We start from the raw sequence: 23,506 nt of genomic DNA, 5'->3' as shown, positions 1-23,506 counted from the left end.
TCAGCTGGCTTTCCTGAGGTGTGTTTTGCTCACATCCTCAGTGGTTCCTCCTGACCTCCCACAGAATGTCTATGCTTCCTAGCTTGGCCTTTTACAAGGGAGTCCATGATGTGAACACAGCCCGCCTTTCCAGTTGATTTTCCAGGACTTATCTTTCCCTTTCTGATGATCGCAGATTCGCAGAAGCAACATGTGGCACCTCAAATGTTTACCTAATGTATGAGTTTTTCCTTTCTCCTTGCCTAGGCAAAACTTATTCTTTGTTTTGAGATGAAACTTGAAATGAACCTTTGTCCTTGAAATCTTTTCTAACTTTTTCCTCCCTCCCTGACCCCTTGCCAGAAAATCTCTAGATTTCCTTGAATTCCCTTGGTAATACTGCCTTTTATAACACTCGCCATTTTCCTCCTTCTGTCTTAATTTATGTTAGCATGTTGTGGAACTTGGAGTAGGAACCCTGTCTTATTCATTGTTGCCTCTTCCTTGGAGGCAAGCACAATGCTTTGCTCAGTAAGATTTGTTGAAAGAATAAATAAAAGGAAACGAAGGTTTATGCTTAGGTGGAACATCCTTTAACTGCTTGATGTAAAGGAAATTAAAGCACAGGAAGTAAAAAATGACATAATGGGAACATTTCTGGAAGTGCCCCAAAAGTTTAACTTCTAAGTAGAACACTTTTAATTTTATGTAATATATATGAAGAGGATGTCATATGGGAGCTGAAATAGAATAAGATGATTCCACAATATAACAGAAGGCAGAATCTGAACAAATGGGTGGAAGTTACAGAACTCATTTTCATTTAATATATAAGACAACTTCCTGAGAGATAGACGCTGGAATTGTCTATCACAGGAATGAGATTCCTAAAAAGCTACTGAGCTCCTATCACAGACACGATGCAGATGTATGACCATCTGTCAGGAGTGTTATAAAAGGAATTCCTGCAAGGAATAGATGTTCTCTAAGGTCTTTTCAGACTATGATTCTATAATTCTGTGACTGTTTTAGAGTCATCCAGCCCACTGTGCATACTAAACCAAGGTGTGTTGCCATGATCATTGCAGCGAAGGCTTTCACTCTATAGTGGGAACATTCAAATATTCAGAAATAAGACATCTATGAAGGTGACCCATAGCTCTCCCCAAAAACTATTTTCTAAATTTCAGGTCCTCTGCTTTAGAGAAAAAAATATATATATCATTACTACTTTTAGATTACAAAATTAGGGGCTATAGAATCTGTTGTATTATCATTTTCTCCATAGGTGCTAAGAAAAAATTTCTCCAGCACTAAATTTCTCCTGATTAACACTCTGGCTCAGTTTTGTTTCATTTCATCTGCCCTGAGTTTCCAAGGGCAAGAGAAGGAGATGGGGAGTGTGGAGAGGATTCTTAGACTCTAGAGGCATTCATTAGGTTTGCTTCTTGTCTGGAATCTTTCCTCACCTGGAAACACCATTTGCAAATTTCATTCATTCCTGTCTGCTTCTTTGCTAGTTATTCTCATTGGGACCTTGCTCTTCCTTCCCCAACTGCTGATCTGGAAGTTGACCTTGATTTTTTTTACCCTTTCCTCTGCTATGTCTTATATAAGCATAGGAATTTTGATATTTTCCTTTTCTCAGGAATTTGACCCTGCCCACTATAGGTGACTAGAAGGACAATCTTTGCCTACATCCTTCTCCCCACCCTCTTCTGATTTCTATATGACATTATCAATTACCTAATCATCTTGTTAGCTTCAAAATCTACGTCTTCTGTTGGATGTTTTTCTCTTGGTGCAAAACACATTCAAGTTTTCTCTCACAAAATCTTTGAATCATCCCCAAATTTCTCTGCTCTTCACGGCCAACCTACTGACAAATGGTTTTTACTCAATGTCTTGCTTTTTTCCCACCCTTAACACACTGATGATTTTTGTGACCCCCAACCTCTATGAAATGATTCCTGCAAAGGCCACCGCTGACCACCTGGTGGTATAGACCAGTTTTTAGACCTCCTTCCCCTGGTCTCTTAGTAGTGGTTGAATCCTTGGGATGCTCAATTCTCCTTGACTTTTCTCAGGCTTTTTAACCATTAGATTCTTGCTTTTATTTTAGTAGTCACTTTAACTGCTCTAAAATTAATGCATTCAAAAAACATGTGTTAAGTATCGATTCTAGACCAGGCACGTCACCAGGGCTGGGAAAACTGGTGAACCAAACAGCTGGCCCAGAGCCCTGGGGCCCTGAGCACTTCGGAGCCATCAATCACATAAGGACACAGTTGCAGGCTGCCATAAGAGCTGTGTAAGCACTCCAGAAGAAGGTTTTAAAACCACTCCAACTAGTTGGGGATCTTAGAAGCCTCCCCTGAGAAAGCTCTTGAGCTTCATATTGAAGAAGTAGGGTTTAACCATGAGAATGGAATGGAAGAACATTGCAGGTGGAAATGTTTTGTAGAGGAGAGACCCCCACCAAATTTTGAGTGCTCATCTTGCTACTTGTTAACAGTGTGATGCTAACAAAAAGTTGCTTGATGTCTTTGGGTGTGTGTTCTAGGGATTCAAAGGCACTATTCTCCCAAGTTGCTTACGCAAAACAGGCCTCACATTCAACCTCTCTGGTGATTATCAGAGGTTGCTCCCATCCTAGCAGGGTGGGACAGCTGGCATGGAGGCCATGGAGCTGTGGTGTTTATGATTTGGCTTTGGGGAGCGTCTGGTGGCATTTGAGAGCGGCGGCATGCCAGCTTCCACAGTTGGGATGGGGTGGGGTCTCTCAGGATGCAGAGCTCCTGGCGTGGGTCCAGCAGACTGAGTTACCCTGTGCAGCCCAGTCTGCACAGAACACAGGCTGTGAAAAGGCACTTCCTTGTGTGGCAACTGGATGTGAACCCTGGTTTATTTTGGAGTCAAAAAGCACGGCGGATGCTTGATGAAAGGCCCCCGGCATCCGAAAAAGTTCACCACCGCATCCTCCTCCCAGGCAGCCACCGCTGCCGCCCTTTTATTAATGCACGCAGTGGAGGATTTGTGCTTTTGCCCGTTTGTGGGACTTGGCAGCCAGCCAGTGCCTAATGTGAAAAAGGTCCGTGGAAGGACCAGCCCTTTGAAGCAGAGGCTGGTAGCAGGGCTGCGTGTGGCTGGGATGTGTCTTCAGATGCTGGATGCCTTCAGTCTCACAGATGTCCCCACAGCCGCTTGTGACTGCACACTCCTATTCCACCCTCTGTGGAGGCAGCCTCCACCAACAGGACCAGACTTGTGTTGGCTCTATTGTGCCACAAAGGCAAGATTTCACAGACAACCACTGGTGCTTGGAGGCCCAGAGAATTGAGAGAGTAAGTATGACAGCATAGAATGAGAGAACAAAAGAAGACAAAGTCCTACTGCACACTCCTCCCACCCCGAACTTGAGCTGGGTAAAAGTGGGGAGTCTCTTTCTTTCTCGAAAGTTTCTGCCTTACCTGGTCCCTAGCCTTCATTTCCATTTTTTACTGTGGATGTATTTCTCTCTTTAGGGATTGGTGGTAATAGGGGGACACAATATAACTTCATTTACATTTTCTGAGAAAGCTACGGGAAAGATTAGCCAAGGAAAGGAGGTTAAAGAGGGTGAAATAATGTTCTCAAGGTTACACAGCTGGACTTTAACCCAGAGGTGGTAATTTCTTTCTTACGTGGCACACTCTTCTGATAGATGGTCCTTTCTAATAGATGGTCACCCAGGACCAGAGATGGGCAGCTACTGCCCCCAAGTTTAAGGAGATGCTTGTTCACAAGTGCCAGCCCTGCAGTTAGAGGGACTCAGGAGTCATGCTCCCTTAACTATTGTGCCTAGGATACCTTTTTTTTCTGTTGCCTGGCCCAGTCCTTCACTGCAAAGACCCCACGGGAGGAGGAGGGAAACTGAGAGTTGAGTTGATCACCAGTTGCCAATGATGTGATCTGTCATGTCTAAATTAATGGACCCTCCAAAAACCTCAGAAAGGACAGAATTCTGAGAGCTTTAAGGTTGAACTTGTAGAGGTTCCTGGAAGATGGACTGTTGGAGAGGGCATAGAGCTTGGCTCCCTTCCCCTAGTATCTTTCTCTATGTATCTCTTCCACCTAGCTGTTCATCGAATCCTTCCTCATATCCCTTATAATGGACTCCCCTGATTTCTGTGAGCCACTCTAGCGAATTAATTGAACCCAAGAAGGGTGTGTTAGAAAACCTGATTTATGGCCACAGTTAGGAGTACAGGTAAAACAACTCAGGGTTTATGATTGGCATCAGGAGTGGGGGACAGTGCTTGGGACTGAGCCCTAAACCTGTGGAGTTTGAGTCTACTTCTAGGTAGATAGTGTCAGAACTGAAGTGGATTAGAGAACGTCTAGCTGGTGTCCACTGGAGAGCTGGGGGGAAATCCCCACACATGTCAAGGCCAGAAGTGTTCTCTGTTGAGTGAATATGTGGGAACAGAAAAAGCATTTGGGCTTTCCTCTTGCTCATGGCAGAGAATGCCTCTCTTCTGCGGGGTGAAGAGTTTTGTTACTCTTTGTATTTGAGATTCTTTTCACAAACTAAAATATACAAAGCTCAGCGCAGTGTCTAGGTAAAATTAGACTTCCCCAAAATAGATGGAGAGTTTAAGCTTCTCCTTCTGATGCTGCCCCTCACTCTACCCTTTGCAGAAGTCAAGCCTCAGAGACGGTGACCCTTGGCAGGCACCAGGAGCACAAGGGGGTTAGTTCTTCAGCCTTACCACTGCTTTACAGTGAGGGTGACAGTGATGAATTAAACATGAGTTTAAGATAAAAGTGATTGATTTTTCTGCCAAACAGCCATTTTTATGTTCTCTTTTATCATCCAGCCTCCAAAAAAGTGAGGAGTCTTCTGATTTAGGATTCCCGTTACTTGGCGCTCTACCTCTTGGCCACTAGAGGGGAGTAGTGACCAGGCTTCCTTCTCTGGCTGCCTTGTGAGATGGTCTTTCAAGATCTGCCTGGCTCGGCCAAGATCCAGCCCAAACTGAAATAATTAGCAGTTATCTCAAGAAGAGTGACAATTTGGCAAATGTCTGTCAACCATAGTCCGTTTTTCCTCTGTGGAGCCTGTGTTTCATACCCAACCAAAGGCACTTTATCTTCTCAATAAGGTTATTTCTGACGGCATCACTGGTCATACAGGTTGAACATCCCTACTCTGAAAAAATCTAAAGTTTTAAATGCTCCAAAATTCTAAGCATTTTGTGTGCCAACGTGATGCCACAAACGAAAAAATTTCACATCTGACCTCACATGACAGCTTGCAGTTAAAACACAGGAGCACTAAAGATATTTTATAAAATTACCTTCAGGCTATGTGGAAAAGGCATATATGAAAAAATTAATTTCATGTTTATACTTGAGTCACATACCCAAGAATAGTTCATTATGTATATTCCAAAATCTGAAAAATATTTTAAAAATTACACTCCAAAACACTTCTGATCCCAGGCATTTTGGATGAGAGATACTCAATCTGGATAGTGTCTGGTTTTAGCCCTTTAAGATGTAGCCTCAGGCATGGAGGAATAGAATTCTGCAAAAAAATGTTCTGAAATGCAAGAAAACTTAACTCTGGGCATGGGTATCCTAGTTACCTAAAAATAATTCATAGCTTCAGAAACAGGTCAGATGCTAATGGCCAAATTTTGAAACTCCTATGTCTTGCCAGGTTTCTGCTGTATAGGTAATGCCATTCATCACTTGAGGAGTGTTTATGCAGATTTAAAAAGTCAATATTTTACAGTATCTGGAGTCTAAATTTGGTAACATTGTTTGACTATGCATGACCAGGAAACGCATATAAGGAAGTGAAATGTATGTAAGAGTGCAGGCAATTGGAGGGTCCACTACAAAATGTATCTAAATAATTTGGTAAATTTTTCCTTATTAATTTATTTGTTGGATTTTCATCTTTGTCAAGGTGTGAATGGAGCAGGTTACAAGGAAGGAAGGGGACAGTACAAAGTTGAGCAGGGGTGCTCAGGGATATAACTGAGGGGCAGTGTCATCAAGGGCAGCAGCACAGTGATTGGTTGATGCTTCGTGGCTCCAGCGGACCTGAGAGTGAAGATTGAGATGATGATGTTTTGAATCAAGCTACTCTCTACAAAGAAACAGGCTCCTGTCCTCCCAGGTGTTCAGGAAGAGACTGCATTGCTAGCTGTCAGGTTTTCTTTGCTTTGTTTTTGTTTTTTTGATATTGAGATGTTGACCACATGGCTATCAAATCTAAGATCTGGTGATTTTGAAACTGGGTTTTTACTCAGTCTCATTCCTGTGTCTGGACTTTCTTTTTCCTTTTTCTCTAACCATGCAAAATTCCACAGAGCCTTACGACCCAGCCCATGTGTCTCCTGTTGTGAAGCCTTCTGGCCACCCTACTGCCCCATGGAGTACTTAGTCCTCAGTGTTCCATTGGATGGCTTCCTGTCCTGATAGTGCCTTGGTCCTTTGGAGTTTGGTTTTTAATATCTGTACAATCTCTCTTTCTCAGTGGAGCCTATCTCTATTAGTTCCTGTGCCTTTCTCACTCCCTGGAGCAAACAGTTCTCCCAGAATCCCTTCTTTTCACTTAGGAGTAGCTAAAAGTCTAGCTTTGGTAAAGAAAATAATTTGGTGAGACTGGATGGAGGATAAGTCCCTTGCTGTAGCCAGATGAACAGGTGGACTCCCATCCCAGTAGTCTCCTTCCCTGTCCCTCAGATCAATTTATGAAATGAACAAGTGAATAGAGGAGCCTGGACTTGCTGTGCTGTCCTAACAACCCCAGGCAGCCACAGAACCCAGAATATTCTCACCAATATTTGAGTCCCAATGGACAAATACCACAGTGGTGCCAAATTATAGCTGGCCTATGAAGGACCTAGAGAGAGCAGCAGATGCTGGCTCTGTGGGCTTGCTCCTGCCTGTTCATCAACAGCTCAACAAAACAACCCCAGGGTTCACATTATTGAATCTGCTGCCCTGTTTTTCATATTAGAGTGTTATTTATTTTTGCAATGAAGGTATAAAAGCGAATATATGAAGATGTCTGTGTAGTCTTGAGGAGTGCAAAGTAGTTGCTACCTGGGTGAGATTTGTTGTTACTGTTGATATAATGTGACAGGATAGGCCTTCTGACCTTGTCTACTGCCTCCAGTAGTTTCTCTACAATTCAGATTAGGGGAGTCAGGACAGAATTTCAAGGGTTAAAGCGAAGCTTTAGTCTCATGAGAGCTGACCTGCTTAGCCTGGACTGTTGCCCATCTCTTCTGCCTGCCCCTTCCCTTATTTGCTCAGACATCAACAGACCTGAGATACCTTTACTTGCTTCCGTGAACTTCTTGCATATGTGAAATGGGAAAGCCATATGACCACAAGGTGGTTTTCCAGTTCTCTTCCTCCTGCTGCTCAGTTCTGCCCTGATCCTATTGTTGTTCTCAGGGAAGCTGGCCTCCAGATTGGCCAGCGTAGTCAGCCAAAGACCCTATCTGGTAGCAGAGGGGAAAGCCAGAGCTCTGGATTTCTGGCTCCCACATGGGACTGGTTGTTGTCACTCCTTGCTTGCCCTACAGTTCTCCCAGAAGCAGAGCGGAGAGTTCTCAATGGTGAACACAGCTGTCTTTCAAAGCCGTGTCTAGGAGGCAGAGGCACTTGCCTCTTTTTGACAGAAGTGGCCCTTGTGCCAGAGAGAGCAGAGGGAAAACCACTTGGCTTTGCTGTTGCTAGGAAGCAGAAACATGTTTGATGTTTTGATTTTAGCAGTATTGGAGACTTGCCTTTTTAATAACACAAAGAGCTATAGGTATTTTGTACAATATTGAACGTGTACTTTTCTGGAAATGTGTCATTAAAGCAGAATTCTCTCATCAAATCCCTTTCTCTATTAGTCATAAGAAAAAACTGGGAGACAGGAGAGTGTATAAAAAGTTCAAAAGGGAAATGACAGTAGAACAGATGCTTGCAGGAGAAGCTTATTTCAGGGGTTTCTGTGGTCAGCAGCCCCCACAGCCATGGCCATGTTAGGCAGTGGGCAGGGAGTGGGGACAGTGTCAGAATTCATGCTCTTCAGATATCCATGTGCAGCTCCCCAATCCTGTGAGCTGCCAAAGATTATCAGGCCATGCTCACCCACTCTTATGATTCACCAGATATTTACTGGACTACATGTTTGAGACACTCTGGGTTGGATGAGCCAGACACAGTCCCCTCTGCCAACAGAGAAAGAGGTGATTGCAGACAAAGGGTCTGTGCAGGGTGTGGGGGACGTGAGACCCAATAGGAGAGTGGCTACAATTCTGTGGGCCAGTGGGTGAGCTCCTCTGAGGAATTTTAACTGAGTCTGAAAGGACAGTTTTCAGATTTTTCCCATGGAAAAGTAAAAGAAGCACATTTCAGGCAAGACCAGCAAGATGTAAGGAAGCTGGAGGGTTGCTGAGACACTTCCTAAGACTTGGTGAATGAATGGATGGAGGAAAAAAGGATGGAGTTAGAAAAGTCTGTTGAACTATAGGTTGCAGGGACCTTGGATTTTATGCTAGGGACATTTGAACTGTCTCTTAGGTGTCCATTCAGAAGGCAGAGTGAACTTGATCATGATCTCAGGACACCTCTGAATCCCTGTTGGAGTTCAGGAGTGGTTTCCTGAATCTGATGGAGCTGAACACCCAAGAGCACCTCTGAGAATCTTCTGTGATGACAGAAATGTTCTAAATCAACACTGTCCAACACAGTGGCCAGTGAACATTTGGTGTGAGGCTAGTGTGATTGAGGAACTGAATCTGTAATTTTATTCAATTGTAATGAATTAATTTAATTTAAATAGCTATGTGTGGCCAGGGGACTTTGCAGGAAGCAGTGGTAGTAGATTGAAGGGGGAAAATGAGTGGCAAAGTTTCCCCTGGAGAGGGATTGTCATCTATTGGATTTCAGGGAGGGAACTGACCCTGGTTCTGATACTGTTACTGTGCTGTGGAGGAAAGGGTTAAAACATGTCTTCTAGGAGTCCTTGAGACACCACACATACAATCCTCCCCCACACATACAGCAATAGAGAAGGGCAATAGCCAATGTGTGACAAAGTACGGGCCTGCTCACTGGGACCTGCAATTGCTCTTGGCCTCCTCTTGCCGTCTGGCTGCACTGAGCAGCTGTGTGGACCATGTAGAGGAGGAGTCCTCCTGCACCTCTCAGCTGCCAGGAAAGATTCCAGGAGTAGGGCAGGTAAGTCAAGAAATCATTTCTAGATGCACTCAATAAAAGCTCCTGTGATGGAAAGTACGCTTTAAAGGAATTGCATAGGCCTGACCTCTTTGTAATTTTGTCAATGCCTTTATGGTGGAAATTCGAAGAGTAGGCAGGTGCCCTTTAGGTCTAGAGCTTCCTGGAAAACTCAGTTTTGACTGTAATTCGGTCTGTGCTTTCCCACTGGTGCAATGAGAGCTGTTTCTCTGACCAGTTCCATAGCTGGCAGAACATAATCAGGACAGAGCAATGTTGTGAAAGCAGAGACACCAAAGCTACAAATTTTAATTACTAAATGTAGTTAAGTTTTTGCTACTTGTTCTAGAAAATGAATATAAACTGATAACAGTGGTGCATACTGATTAAGGGACAATATACTTCCTCAAACACATAAAAATTTAGCTTCAATGTATCATAAATTACAATTTCTTCATGCTGAATTATTGTGTGATAAACACAAACTGAATAGTTGAATAACAATATTTTTGTCCCTTCCTGAAATCTGAAGTGCTTTTCAAGATGCTTTTATTTTTCTGTTAATGAATTCCTTTGTAACCAGCAAAAGCATGCATAATTATTCCTTTATCTGTTTCATATGTCTGGATATCAAGTTCACAGAATCAAAGAAGAATGAGGTAGAAGTGTGAGGACAGCACAGAGTGAATCGAATTGAAGTCTATATCAGGAGGCCATGGATTGGACATTATTTAATAACTACAACTTATAAACAGATGTTTATAATTTTCTCCCACTCTTTAACTTTATTTTCCTATTATAGTTCCTAAATTTTGATTTAAATATTAATATATTCTATTTGTTCCTTTTTGTTGTCTTAAAAATAAATTGTGTTATTTATCTTTTAAGAAGAGCAACATGTGCTGTTCATAGAAAATAGAAAATAGAGCTATAATTCCACCACCCAGAGTTGATCATCATGATCCTATCTGTTTTCAGTTATTTTTGTTTTCTGTCTGTGATTACACAATGCTGAATTTTTGTTGTCCTGCTTTTCCTCCTATTAATTCCTCTTGAAACTTTCCTCATATTTTAGGCAAATATTTCCAAAACATCTTTGTGATAGCTATAGTGTTATTTGATCATACAAGTCACCTAAATTATCTAACTGGGCCCCAACTGTGAGCATTTAGGTTATTTCTTTTTCCCTTTTTATCTTAAATTGCATAGTGATGAAAATTTCTGTATTTGAAGTCTTTGTCCACATGCTTTACTGTTTTCTTAGGTATAAAATATCTCCATTATATCATAAGAAACTTTCTTTGGATTATTCATAAATATTGTCAAAATGTTCTCTAGAAAGTTTCTCTCATGCAATTATTATAAATATGGGTTTTTAAGACCAGAAAAAAAATTGAATTGTACTCCTGATTTTGCAAAACTGGATCTGCCATTAGCCATGTGACCTTGGGCGGAATTCTGAACATCTCTGGTCTTCGGTTTCCCTATCTGTTAAGTGAGACAGTACTAGTAGTAGACATCCCCTACTGCTATATGGAGTAAAGGAGGCAATCTGTATAAAATGCTTGGCATAACAACGTGTTCAACCTAAGAGCCAACAGATTTTACCCTTCTGCCAGCAGAGAGAGTACGGATCTATCTACTTTTCCAGTTTGTCACAAACTCGGGGCATAGCTTTGTGTAAAAAAAATCATCAACTTGAAAAGTGAAAAAATAATATCTTAGAATTTTAAGTTCTGGGACGAAACACATCTTTCATGTCTTTAAAATATGTAAAATCTTCAAGGAAAGAACTGGGTTTGACAAACATTATTTCCCCAAATGTTGTTTCTCCAGTAGGTGCAATGGAATAAGCTCTTTAGGTTTCAGCGCTGTTCCTGTTTTGTCTCTGTTAGTTCCTGCTTCCCAGGTCTATGCTCTGAGTGTCAGGATGTGATGATTTTGCAAGTGCACTTGGGATGATTGATCCTTGCATACTGATTCTGCAGTTTGACACAGAGTAGTAGCTGACCACTTTCTACACTCAAGTAGGCACACATGTTCCACACAAAATGACAGCATATTGAATGGTAACTCTATGCTGAGAGATGCCTTTCCAATGGAGCAGTCACTAAGTGTATGTGGCTAAGTTAATTAAAATTAAATCACATTAGAAATTCAACTCCTCAGTTGCACTAGCCATATACAATGTGCTGAACAGCCAAATATGGATTGTGACCACTTCTTTGGACAGTAGAGGTCATAGAATATTTATGTCATTGCAGAAAGTTCTATCAGTCCTGCTCCAGAAGAAAGAAAACTTAATATCACATTACTCAGAGGTCCTCAGCACTAAGGCAGCATTCAGAATTTTTAATAAATATTTTAGATATTCGATGCAGAAGTAACAACCTTTAATGGCCAATCGAGTCTTCCTGTCCATCTCTCCAACCCTTTCTGCAAATCACATTTCAGTTTTTTGATGAGTTGATATTTTTGAATATTCTTTTCTCTCCATTGTTTCTCTAGGTCCTGTGTGACAGACATGTGTGAATGTCCAGTGCACAAAAACTGTTACTGTGAGTCATTCCTGGCATATACGCGGGCCTGCCAGAGAGAAGGCATCAAAGTCCACTGGGAGCCTCAGCAGAACTGTGCAGGTAAGAAAGCCCTGGGGGATCTACCCTTCAGAAGTTTACTACACTGCCCAAGATGGCAATGTAGAATTCTTGCAGATGTTGACATGAATGGCTAGATCCTCCCTTGGCCAAAAGGAAATCCCATTGGTGGCCCAACTGGATTGCTACTTGATAAAACGCAGGGGGTTCCCACTGGGTAGGATAGCCAACACTTAAGAGAAATGGTTTGTGACAAGCACATTTTAACAATTTAAGGATTTCCACTGTTGCAACATCCTCTCAACCTCAAGCTACCAGCTGGACGTACTTAGCACATGGGTAGTCATAACTATAGCTTAGGTTATGCGTGATGCAAAGGAGATTTGGGACAATTTGCAGTTATTTAAGGTCTTAAGGATAAACATGATGATTTTTTAAAGAGATTGTTATACACACCCTAGAAGAATGTTCCTTTCTCTCCAAGAGACAGTTTTCTATAATAGTTGTTTTAGCTCTTTGTCCTCAGGCAACTTAATTAGCTTATTTCATATGTGTAAAATGGATGCCTTTGTTCATCCAAGACATATTTGTTGCAAACTGGTAAGTACTGGGCATTGTGCTAGACACCCTGGGTATTTTGATGACAATAGTGTTGAAGTCCCTGTCATTGAGATGCTGGCTGTCTTGTGGCAGAACCAGACAAAAACAATAACACTGAAGTAAATATTTACAAATTATAGTGAGTATAATGAGAGAAGCAAACAGGATAGTGTTATAGAAAATAAGTGGAGAGGGATAGAAGGTGAGTCAGATGAAGAGGGGAGGCTTCCCAGTACAGGGATGTTTCAGAGTAGCTCTAAGGGAGTCAGGGCAAACTTTCCATGCAAAAGAACCATGTTTGACAGCCAGAAGAGGGACAAAATAGCACTTTCTCAAACCGGAAGGAAGCCAGTGTGGCTGGCGCCTGGTGGGCAAGGGAAAGAGGGGCACAGATTGAGGTGGGCTGGGAGCAGGAGCTGAGTTGTGCAGGGCTTTATAGGTTTTGGAAAGCAGCCTAGCTTTTATTCTAAGAGTATTGGAAGCCACTGATGAATTTTTAGCAAGTCTTTTTGTGTTGTTCAAAGATGACCCTGGCTACTGTGCAGATAATAGATTGGAGGGGGGCAAGCTTAAGAGCAGGTGACCAGGCAGGAGGCTGTTGCAGTAGTCCTGGTTTTAAACAAAACAACAACAACAACAACAAAAAAAAAACTGACGGAAGCTTGAATTAAGATGGTGGCAATGCCCAGCTAGGACAGAAGGGGAGATAGTGTAGACATATTTTGAAATTTTCCATAATTCTACTGTGTCAAAAGTCAAGCACTAGTGATGGATACTTGAAGCATCTTGATGAGTGTCCAAGTCACAGAAGATGCTCTGTCACTGGCAGCTGCTGCTAATTCTGTTTGAAGGTGCTATGACCGAGTAATCCTAATAGCCTTAGATCTTAGAAAAGATGGCAACTCATGCCTCTGCATGCTCCAGAATCTCCTCGTTGGTGGAAGGTAGGGGTGGCCATCTGGTTAAAAGAAGAATCACCTCAGAGCTGTGTTTACAGTGCTTACACATCATATTCACTTAGGCCAGTAAGTCTCAGCTTAGCTGGAATTGGAGTCACTCTGAGGACTTAAAAAAAACACCAGAAGCCAATGCCTGGGCTGCATGCCCAAATAGCCTCATCATTTGATGTTATGAACTTTAAAACTTCTCAGGTGCTTCTGACCTGCAGTCAGAGTTCAAAGCACTGAGTCCACTTGTGTGTTAACTTGGAGGAAGAGGAGGATGGATGCGTGGTGGTTCCTGACGTTTCCTCAGCTGCCCCTTGGTGCTGCCGATAGTTCATGACTTCTGAAAAGCACCAAAGCTTGTGGTCTCCCTCTGATATCCCTTTTAGCTTTGCCGTCACTTCTGCCAACCCAAGCTCAATCAATTTACATCAGAGTTTACCTTCCACAGCAAAAGTTTCTCTCTATTAGTGCTGCTCCTCTCTGAGGACTCTTGCTTTGATAAAAAATAATTCACACGAAGGCATGGCTGAGGCTGCTGGAAGGCAAAGCAAATGGCTGACCTCTGACCTTTGGCATCAGCACTGGGTGCAGTATGTGAGGAGGATGTTTGTGAAGAATTGGGTCTTTCCTGCCATCTTGAATTCTCCTAGCTGCCTTTATTTTGAATCCTCTTTCCCTTGAATCTACCACAAGATAACTAAGATAAATGAAGTCAAGCACCCACCCATCCATCCTGATGTAATGTAGAGCTCATCAGAATTCTATTTATTTTATTAGCTGTGGTGGTACTGGGGTTAGATACAGGATATATGAACCTTCTCCTCCTGGCCCAGGGCTACACTTAGCATCATTTCAGTGCACACGGTGAATTTGAGGACTACACATTTCACGTCATCATCCTCATTTCAGGGACTAACTCTCTGGAGCTAAAATTGCTTTTTTAATGGAAAAGGAATATGGCCCCTCAAAGGTTCCATTTACCTCTCAAATTTAATGGAGCCATATGGGTAAAGTATAACTCCATCAGTGTGCAGTTGGAGGACAACACTTTACACACACACATACGTGCACACACACATATGTATGCATATTATGGAATCCCCACAGATTGATGATAGATACCTGGGAAAATAAATTTACAGAGACTCTCTCAGTAGATTTGTTTCAGAACCATCTAGAATATTGAAGACTCTAAGAATACTGTTTACTTGTTTTAAGGTCCCAGGTTCTCTGACTCATGAAAGCACTTATTGCTACTTATGACAGACAAGAAAAATTTTCTAGAGTAAAAAGCTCAAAAGTTGAACAAGTAACTTGCCAACCAGGCAAGAAACTCTGAATTAAAAAGTGACATTTTAAAGGCTAGCCTGGATTTTAACACCATCATCACTTCTGACATGGCATATGCCCACTAACTGTGTCAAGAAGGACTAAGGGAACTCTAATTTAGCCTTGGAATCACCAAATAAAATGCAATGTGAAGGACTATAGTGAGGGTATATGAAAGTTTAATAATAATGATTTATATTGCTCTTTATTATTTTCTAAGTACGTCCTCTCCCCCAAGGAGTTTAGTAGCATGTTATATGATATTTTATCATAATTCCATGCCCATGATAACCTATATGTTACCATTATATTACTCCAATTTTACTGATAAATAAATCAAGGCTTTGAATAGATCAAGAAAGCTGGAAATCAAACCCAGGTCAATTTCCATCATAACTTCAACATTTAATCATTAAAATTATTTAATCATTCTAACATTAAAGCAAGAATGATTAAATATTTAAATAATTAAATACATCAGTATACAAATGTATTTATGTATTTATACTACACCAACTAATTAATCCAAATTTTTGCTGCCTAGATCTTTATTAACTTTAGTAACTTTTCAATTTTTGTTCGCTTGTTTCTTATCACTGGTAGGTGTTACTTGGTACCTCTGTAACTGTAAATTTGTTAGGATCTTGTCTCCTTTTGACTAACATTACCATCCTTAGCAGAATTTCTGCCATTGCCTACAGCTGATGCTAATTATCACTGCACACCCAATAATACATTTTATGCATAGAAAAGGTGCTAGGAAAGCAGGTTTTTGTGTCTTTCTGCAGCACTGTGAATAGTCTGGGCTTATGAGCAGTTTCTTCTTCTTTGTTTATCTCTGCAACCCCCAGATGATTCTAGCTCCTTCCCTGCAGCAACTCTGCCCTAGTTATATACACTGAGCTTTTTTTTTTTTTTTTTTTTTTTTTTTTTGGCTGACTGGATGCCTCCTGTAAAAATAAGGGGATAAAGTTTGATACTGTAACCTTTAACACCCAGCAGGGGGACATAGAGACAGCTCATTCCAGAGGTCACAGAGCTATGCTTATCTAACATACTGATAAGATCAGCATGTAATGTCTTTATGTGTTAATGTAGCTGTTGAAATGTCCTCTGGAGATTAAATGCTTGCTAACCCTAATACTTTGGCAGGCTCCTAATTTAAAATAAAAACAAAAACAATTTAGCCAAATGAATACTTTCAAAAGTCATGTGTGTGAACCAAATCACATTTGTGTTTAAAAATTTTATCTTTTGCCTGTTATGTGACTTTGGGAAATAAGTGAATTCACTGAGGGCACAATGGGGTCTCAACTTAGTATTAACTTTGTACAGTCATATAAACATTGTACCAATTGAAGGCAAATATGATGGTGTCACTCCTCAGCTTAAATCCTTCCAAGGCTTCCCTTTGCCAAGGTTTGTGGAGTCATTTGTGATCTCCGGACACTGTTGACTTCTCTGCCTTTATTTCCCAACACTCCCTCCTCTTATCCTGTGCTTCCTCCCTTCCACCAATCCAGAGATCCTCCTTCCCTGAATCAGCCATCTCTGTCCTTTGTCCTTTCTCCTTATTCTTGCAGCTCTCTGTGCCTGGGAAGCTCTTCTGCATTGACTGTCTGACATGGTTCTGCTCATCTTGCATGACCTGAGTGGGATCTGTTCTCTGCAGTCTTCCTCCAACCCGACCCATCTCTCAATGTTGGTTAATGTCCCTCTCTTTACCCTTCCACTGTCCATGCTAGTTTCTTCTACTCAGTTATAAGCCCAGCCTTCTTCAACAGGAGGTCAGAGATACATCTTATTCCCATTCGATTCACCCAGGCTTAAGAGAATGCCTGGCATTTGGCAGATGCTCATTTGATGCCTATTGACCTAAGTTGAATTGAAATGGAGATGGGTGTTTATATATGGAGGGAGAATGCCCAAGAGAAAGATCTTTTTCTTTTTCTCTAGTAGTTCTTCATTTTCTACAGCTCATTTTCTACCTGTAGACTGTGAGGATATATCAGTTCTCAATATTATAAAGAAAAGGTGTCATTGAAGAAGTTAAGTGGTAGAGCCAGAAGATTCAAGGAGTCAGAGAGAGAAGACATCAGAGAGTCAGGGTGAAAGAACAAACTCAGTGGGAAAGAAGAAATTCTGCTGAGAAGTCTTCCCAATAGAAGGGATCCTAGCAAGATCTGAACAGGAGAAAAGCATCTGGGGTGAGGTGAGCTGAAAGGGGTTCAGGAAGCAGCAAAGTGGAAAATGAACTTGAGTTCAGCCAAATGGAATCCATGCTGGGAAGCAGAGTGATGGATTGGACACCATTAAGATAAACTCATGATTCAATGTGTCTCCATTACACTGCTCTTCTATGCTTGGCCCAGTGCCAGAACTTTGAGTTATGGAAGATACGGACCCAGCTCTTAGCGGTTCACTATCTTCAACTGTGCCTGCTTATCACAGTGACCCTTGGAACCTTTTAAATCTATGACCACCTAGACCCCATGCAGTCTCAGAGCAAAAATCTTGAGGGGTGGAGATGAGGCATAGATATCTTTTAAAAGATCCTCGGGGGACTCTTATGAGTATTATTGATTAAGAAAGATATCTGCATTGCATCTGAGTGGTTAGAACAAATAAATGAATAACTATAATGTGAAAAGTATTGTGGTGTGCAGAGGAGGGGGGGCAGGAAGCTACTCAAAGGAGGTGACATTCGAATTAAGACAAAAATGGTTTGATTGGGCAAAGAATTAGAGCTAATGATAATAGATTTCAGGGCTTTCAGATGGGATGTCAGAGACTGAACTGGAGGAGGGAAAAAGGAGAAGAGGCTAGGAGGTAATTTGAACATTTAGTGTCTGAGAGCAGGCAGAAAAAGCTAAGAAAAAGAAGGTGCTCTCAAGGATTCAGTGAAGAACCAGGAGGGCTCGATTTCATAAACAATAATGGGAAAAAAAAAACAAATATTTTGCAAAGAGATCTTTGGATAATGAGAGCTGTCAGGGTATCAGTGGATGTGGTCATTGGTAAAAACTTTGAGGGAACTACTTCAATAAAGTGGTGGGTGAGGAAGACACGTTGTCAATGTTGTTAATCAGTTGCAGAAGAATAGGGCAAAATGACTATAAATTTTTTTCTCATAAGGATTGGAGGTGAAAGGAAGAAGAAAGGAAGGAATAGTGTTTTTAAACAAAAAGGGGGAAGATTAATGTGCAAGCGGAAGGACAAAGTTCTTGGAGGAGACATGACACAATATCCGAATGGCAAGCAGGGAGGGGCAGGAGAAGGAGAAGAGGCAGGAGGAGGATATATTATAGATGTTCCTATAGTTGAATTAAATCCAACCCTAAAAGAGAATGGGTGCTCTGGGGTGGAGGAAGTGCTTCGTTGAGTGTGAGGTAGATAATGATGGGAATCAGTGGGGGCTTCCATGGTGCACCTACTTCTACTTTGGAAATATTAGTTGTCCCCATGTATGCTAAAAAGGAATAAGTCTTTGAAGTGCCTGAAGCATGAATGTGAGGGCTTTTATAGGACAACAAGTTTAATTCTGATAGCACATTAAAATCACCAGTGTATAGTGGTAGGGAAAACAGTGTCATTCACAGAGGTCAGTGTGGGTGCTGAGCACAAAGAGGACAGAGAGTGGATCCACAGGGACAAATTGAAGGTGTTCATTCCCTCTCTGCTGTGACAATTTCATGACTCATTCATTTACTCAACAAGTATTTATTGTTGGCCTTTGTACTTCATGCTATCTAGGTGCTAGAGATATAGTGACAGACCTGGCAAAACTTCCTCTCTGAGAAAGCTTACATTCTAGTAGTCGTACAGAAGACAAAAGAAATCATGATACTGTTGGGTAATGATTGGCATAAAGAAGAAAAAAAAAACAGAGAAAATGGGTAGAGAATTTTCTTTTGCTTTCTTTTTGGGACATGAAAAAAGATACCTCAAAAAATCGAGAAAATGAGTTAGGCATAGGAATCAATAAGGTTACATTTGAAGTTACAATATAGTTGGCTGGTAATTAGCTACTAACAACTCATCCCTCTGTTTGTGTATCAGACAGATGACCATGTCATTAATCTCTATTTACAAAGCATTTTGTAAAAAGGCCTCATTCAGAACCAATGCTTAGTGAGAGTCGATAGTTTAGATAACAATGATAACAGTTGTGGTACGGATAAATAAATATGTGTTTAATATTTTTCAGAGAGAAAAATATTAACTATACTGTCAACAATTTTCAAATTGGTTCCATTCAAATGTTTCTCAAAATTTTATGTTACATACAGCTCAGTTTTCTAATAATAAGTAAAGATGCATGAGAGATCATTGATTACTCTTTGGACAGGAGGCCTCTTTTCTCATTTGGTTTTAAGTAATCTAATGGATATCTGAGTAGCCTTCATAGAATTTACTTCATGGGTCTTTTTAACTTGCTGTTAATTAAAAATGTTCAAGCACCAATGTTTTGTGGTAACTCCAAACATATAATTTCCAAGACTCATTTGCTTGGAAATCAATTCTATTTATGGTTTCATTATTCTTTGCCAGACGTTATTCTGCACACTGCATAAACAACAATGGAGACATTTAAGCTGATGACAATTGATCCTTGGTATTACTTTTATTTGGAGCAACTTCAAATGATGATTGGATTGCCACTGGTGTTCATGGAGAGTCCCTGCTCTAAATTCCTACATGTGTCATAATTCCTAGTATTGAGAATGAGGGGCAGGCCCTTGGATTCTCTATAAAACTAACTCAGGTGGAAAAGTCTCTATGTCATAAAACTTCCCAAAGGTTTGCATTATTGTTTTCTGACAAATCTATTCATGAATTTTCAGGATCTCTCAGAATATTGTTAAAACTATTTCAGCTCTGAGTTAACAAAGATAGCAAATTGGCTATGACTTGTCTATGTCGTTGTCAACATTTTTATATTCCCCAGCCCTGTGAGCCAGCTGCTGCTGCCCTTGCTGCGGTCACACATCCGATTTGTCTCTATTTGGCATTATCCCACTTTGGCTCAAGCTTGCCTGAAATTGACTCATTCCACACATGATCACTTTGATTAAAATGTGTCACACATTTTCAATATCTTTGGTAGGCTTTTCCCCCCTTGTGTAATACCATAGATTTGAATATTACCATAGATTTGAATATTGATGTTGTCGTACAAAACATTTTTATTAATCTCAGCTCAATAGCTGGAAAAACTATTTGGGGTTAATTTTTCATGGCATTTGCAATAACTAAATAACCCTATAAAATTTTGTATAGCCTCACAGATTTATAGTTTGTCGTACTTAGGAATGAAAAGCTTTTGCTATTCTCATTTTTTATTTTGAAGTTCATTGACCCAGGAGGTAGATCTTTGGGTTCATTTTCACAGGTCCAAGTGATTCCCAGAGTGTTTGAGGACAATTAGCTGCTCCTGTTCCCCTGTTAATATGTAAACCTAACCCTGGATGGTGGAAAGGAGTATGCATTGACAACCTGCAGGGATGGTCTCAGGCAAGGGTGAGTTAACATGGCCATTTCTCTCAATTATACCTTTGTTTCCTCTTTTTCAGCCACCCAGTGTAAGCATGGTGCCGTGTATGATACCTGTGGCCCCGGATGTTTCAAAACGTGTGACAACTGGAATGAGATTGGTCCATGCAATAAGCCGTGTGTGGCAGGTTGCCACTGTCCAGCAAACTTGGTTCTCCACAAGGGAAGGTGCATCAAACCAGTTCTTTGTCCTCAGCGGTGACCTCTGTTCCAGTCTTTAAGACTTTGAAATCTGGTGTCCTTGACACTGACATAGTAGAGCCAATGAAGGACTGCAGTATTTGTGTGCCTGATTCTGCAAATACACAGAGTATATATGTGTATATATATATAGATATATAGATATATTCAAAAACATTTCATCATTTATATGAACTATAAGTGGATTATTATATGTATATTTTTTGCTATAAGACATGTATTGTTTCTAGGATCCTAATCTGTAAGTCATTGGATACATTGTATAAATATACCAGGTGCTTTTAATTTAATAAGGCGGCATGCAGACTTATTGGATGGCTTTAACATCTCATACATTTGTCATTTTTAGGGACGTTTTCTAAGAACCATCGATTGCCTGCCTGCATTAATTTTAGCTTTGAGTCAGGATTTATAATTGAGTGAGAAATGTGTTTCTTTGGAGAAGAGTACGTTTATCTGGGGGCATTTCATGTTTCTAAGAAAGGACTGTATGCCAGAGGGAGATGGCAGGAGATTGGTAACAGGCCCTAATGGTGCATGGAAAGCAAGGGATGGGCTTTTAGACTTTATTGGGTCATGGTCTGATATTGTTTCCAAAATTGGCTGGTTGCCAGGAAATAAATATTTGTCACTAGGGCATAACCAAAGACTCAAGTAATGTCTTGCCATCTTTGCATATTCCTTGAGTCTCCTAATTATATATGTGTGTGTGATGGATGTGACCATTTATATGTCATGCATAGAGATTAAGGGGTATCTGGATGACATGTTAATTCTTTTGAGCATGAGGAGATATTTGGAGAAATTGTTGTGCAACATGTGAAGAACGTCCATTTCTCTGAATCTCAAATTCAATGAGTAGATGTAGGCCATCAACATTTGTGACTATTCTGTGTATAAAATGAAAGCCTTTAACTATTTCTAAAGGATTCCTGTCAAATGCTATTTGATGACCATTAATATGTCATAATTATTATACAGGAAAAAAATATTGACCAGCTGATTTAACATCACACCAAAGAATGGTCTATGTATTTGCTGATTTACTGATACATTACTACCAGTCACCATGTGATTTTCCCGAGTTTTGTTTTTTGAATAAGTGAAAATGTCAATAAAAACAAAACCCACTTATGTCTAAAATTAAAATGTTCTCCATTATAGTAAATAAAGGGCTTAAGATTTAAACCAGTGTGCTTCCTCTTTCTAGATGTCCTGCACTGTACTTTATAAAGCTATATCAAAACCAGCCTGGTCAATTTTTTTAAAAAAAATATTTTTGTTGTTTAAATGGGCACAATTTTATTTATTTGTTTTTATGTGGTGCTAAGGATCAATCCCAGTATCTCATAAGTGCGAGGCAAACGCTCTACCACTGAGCCACAATCCCAGCCCCTGGGTTGGTTAATATTTAATAGTTTTATTTACATGTAATTTATACAACCCAAGTTAGCTTATTTTCATAAAGAGTGTTATTAATAAATAATAGAATACACTCAAGTTTTTGGTAGTTAAAGTATTACCCTCACTAATCAAAGACATGTGTATTCCTTTTACATATGTATTCATAACAGCTAAAGCACTAATTTGGATTTTTTTATTGGAGCATTCCTAGTTGTTTGAGAAGACTGAATAAAGTGCACAGTGTGTAGTGATTGGCTAGGGCATTGGCACTTTGGGTTTTATCACTGATTTGCTTAGGTCCTATCTACCCAATTGTCTGGGCCCAAGGAAGCCGGGTCCTTGCTTCAGTGCCACACTTGGAAACAGGACTTTCATTTAGGTGCTCTGGATTTCAGTTGTAGTTTGTTACCTTATACATGTTGTCGACACATTTGGGCCACACTTTTGATTATCTGTAATGTAAAGAGGCTGTGTGGCATAGTGGGCAGGATTGAGAAGCAGGAGACCTAGACACCCACCTCGTTCCTGGCCACTAGTGAGCAAATGAAGCCCTAATCAGAGGCCCTTAAGGCTTGCAAACTCTTTCCCACTTTTAATCTCATTTATTCTCTGCTTTCCTATGAAAGGAAAAGTTGACCTCTTCTGGCTGGTTTCTACCTTCTGTAAAAAGTACAGATTCTTTTAGGTTGACTATAAACCCCTTTCTAGTTCATCTGAGTTTTACTTATTAAAAAAGAGCTGCAGGAAGGAAATGACGCAGGAAAGAAAATTATGGATGTTTATTTATTGCTCATGATTCATCAGTGGACTGAGTGACTCTACCCAGTAAGGCTAACCATCATGTTTCCCAACACTTGAATCATGGCCAACCATGGTGGATGGATGGTAAAGACTATTCTGGGGGGACTAATTCCATCATTTTGGATGGCTTCATTATAAGCTTGAATGATATACCTTATCAGGGGTTAGCTTAACCTCTGTAGATTTTTTAAAATTCCTAATGCAGGAAGAAAATTATAGAGGACAGAGAACCATTCAACCTGCCAATCCACTGTGGCAGCTAACTGATGGGGCGGCTGAGGGAATCAGTTGAGTGGTTGTCTACATTGTCTGTTTTTGACCCAACTAAGCAATGACTATCTAAGGACTGATCATAGTGGAGACACCTCAGTGACAGTGGACATGTTTTGTTCATATGGGATGTTCCCCAGACCTAAGTCCTACAGACTTAAAACAAACAAAAAAATATTCTACTTCTCCTTTTAATGTGCATAATCCTGGTTCATAGTTGGGTGGGCTTCATGGTATATGTAGACTTCAAACATAGGCTAATACTGCTCTGTATATAAAATCCCCACTCTGATCAAGCTATTAGCTGTGATTATTGAATTTGATGACAAACAAGCACTCTTGATGAAGCACAGGCACAATTACGATTCCAACTGGCAATCAGCCTAAGTAAATTCTTTCCCATCTCCCTGCGAAAGGAGGAATGTTTGCGCATTCTGACCTAAAGTTTTAAACTAGCAAAAAAAAAAAAAATGGCCCTTTGACCTTGATGATAGCAATTTTTATTAAAACAGTGGCAGATGGAGAATCATCCTCTTCCAGGGAAAGGTCTGGCCCACTCCTAATCTGCTGTTTCCTGAGCAGCGGAGCAGC

The 23,506-nt window shown here is 40.6% G+C and overlaps 1 protein-coding gene across 3 annotated transcripts in view; it reads left to right on the top strand.

Annotated features, from left to right (window-relative positions):
• Bmper (BMP binding endothelial regulator) overlaps window positions 1-21,628 on the top strand; it is a 235,952-nt gene extending 214,324 nt beyond the window's left edge. For all 3 annotated transcript variants that reach the window (XM_021722275.3, XM_005319188.4, XM_078039865.1), the window contains 2 exons: window positions 11,722-11,852; window positions 20,260-21,628. In XM_021722275.3, the coding sequence (XP_021577950.1) occupies window positions 11,722-11,852; window positions 20,260-20,441 (313 nt within the window). In that variant the 3' untranslated portion in view covers window positions 20,442-21,628. The remainder of the gene's footprint in view (window positions 1-11,721; window positions 11,853-20,259) is intronic.
• Window positions 21,629-23,506: the final 1,878 nt, after the last annotated feature.

Source organism: Ictidomys tridecemlineatus, chromosome 2 (genome assembly GCF_052094955.1).
Source record: "Ictidomys tridecemlineatus isolate mIctTri1 chromosome 2, mIctTri1.hap1, whole genome shotgun sequence".
In the NCBI taxonomy this organism is placed as follows: domain Eukaryota; kingdom Metazoa; phylum Chordata; class Mammalia; order Rodentia; family Sciuridae; genus Ictidomys; species Ictidomys tridecemlineatus.
Note: the sequence above shows the minus strand (reverse complement) of the source record. Positions and strands in the feature narration are given on the sequence as shown.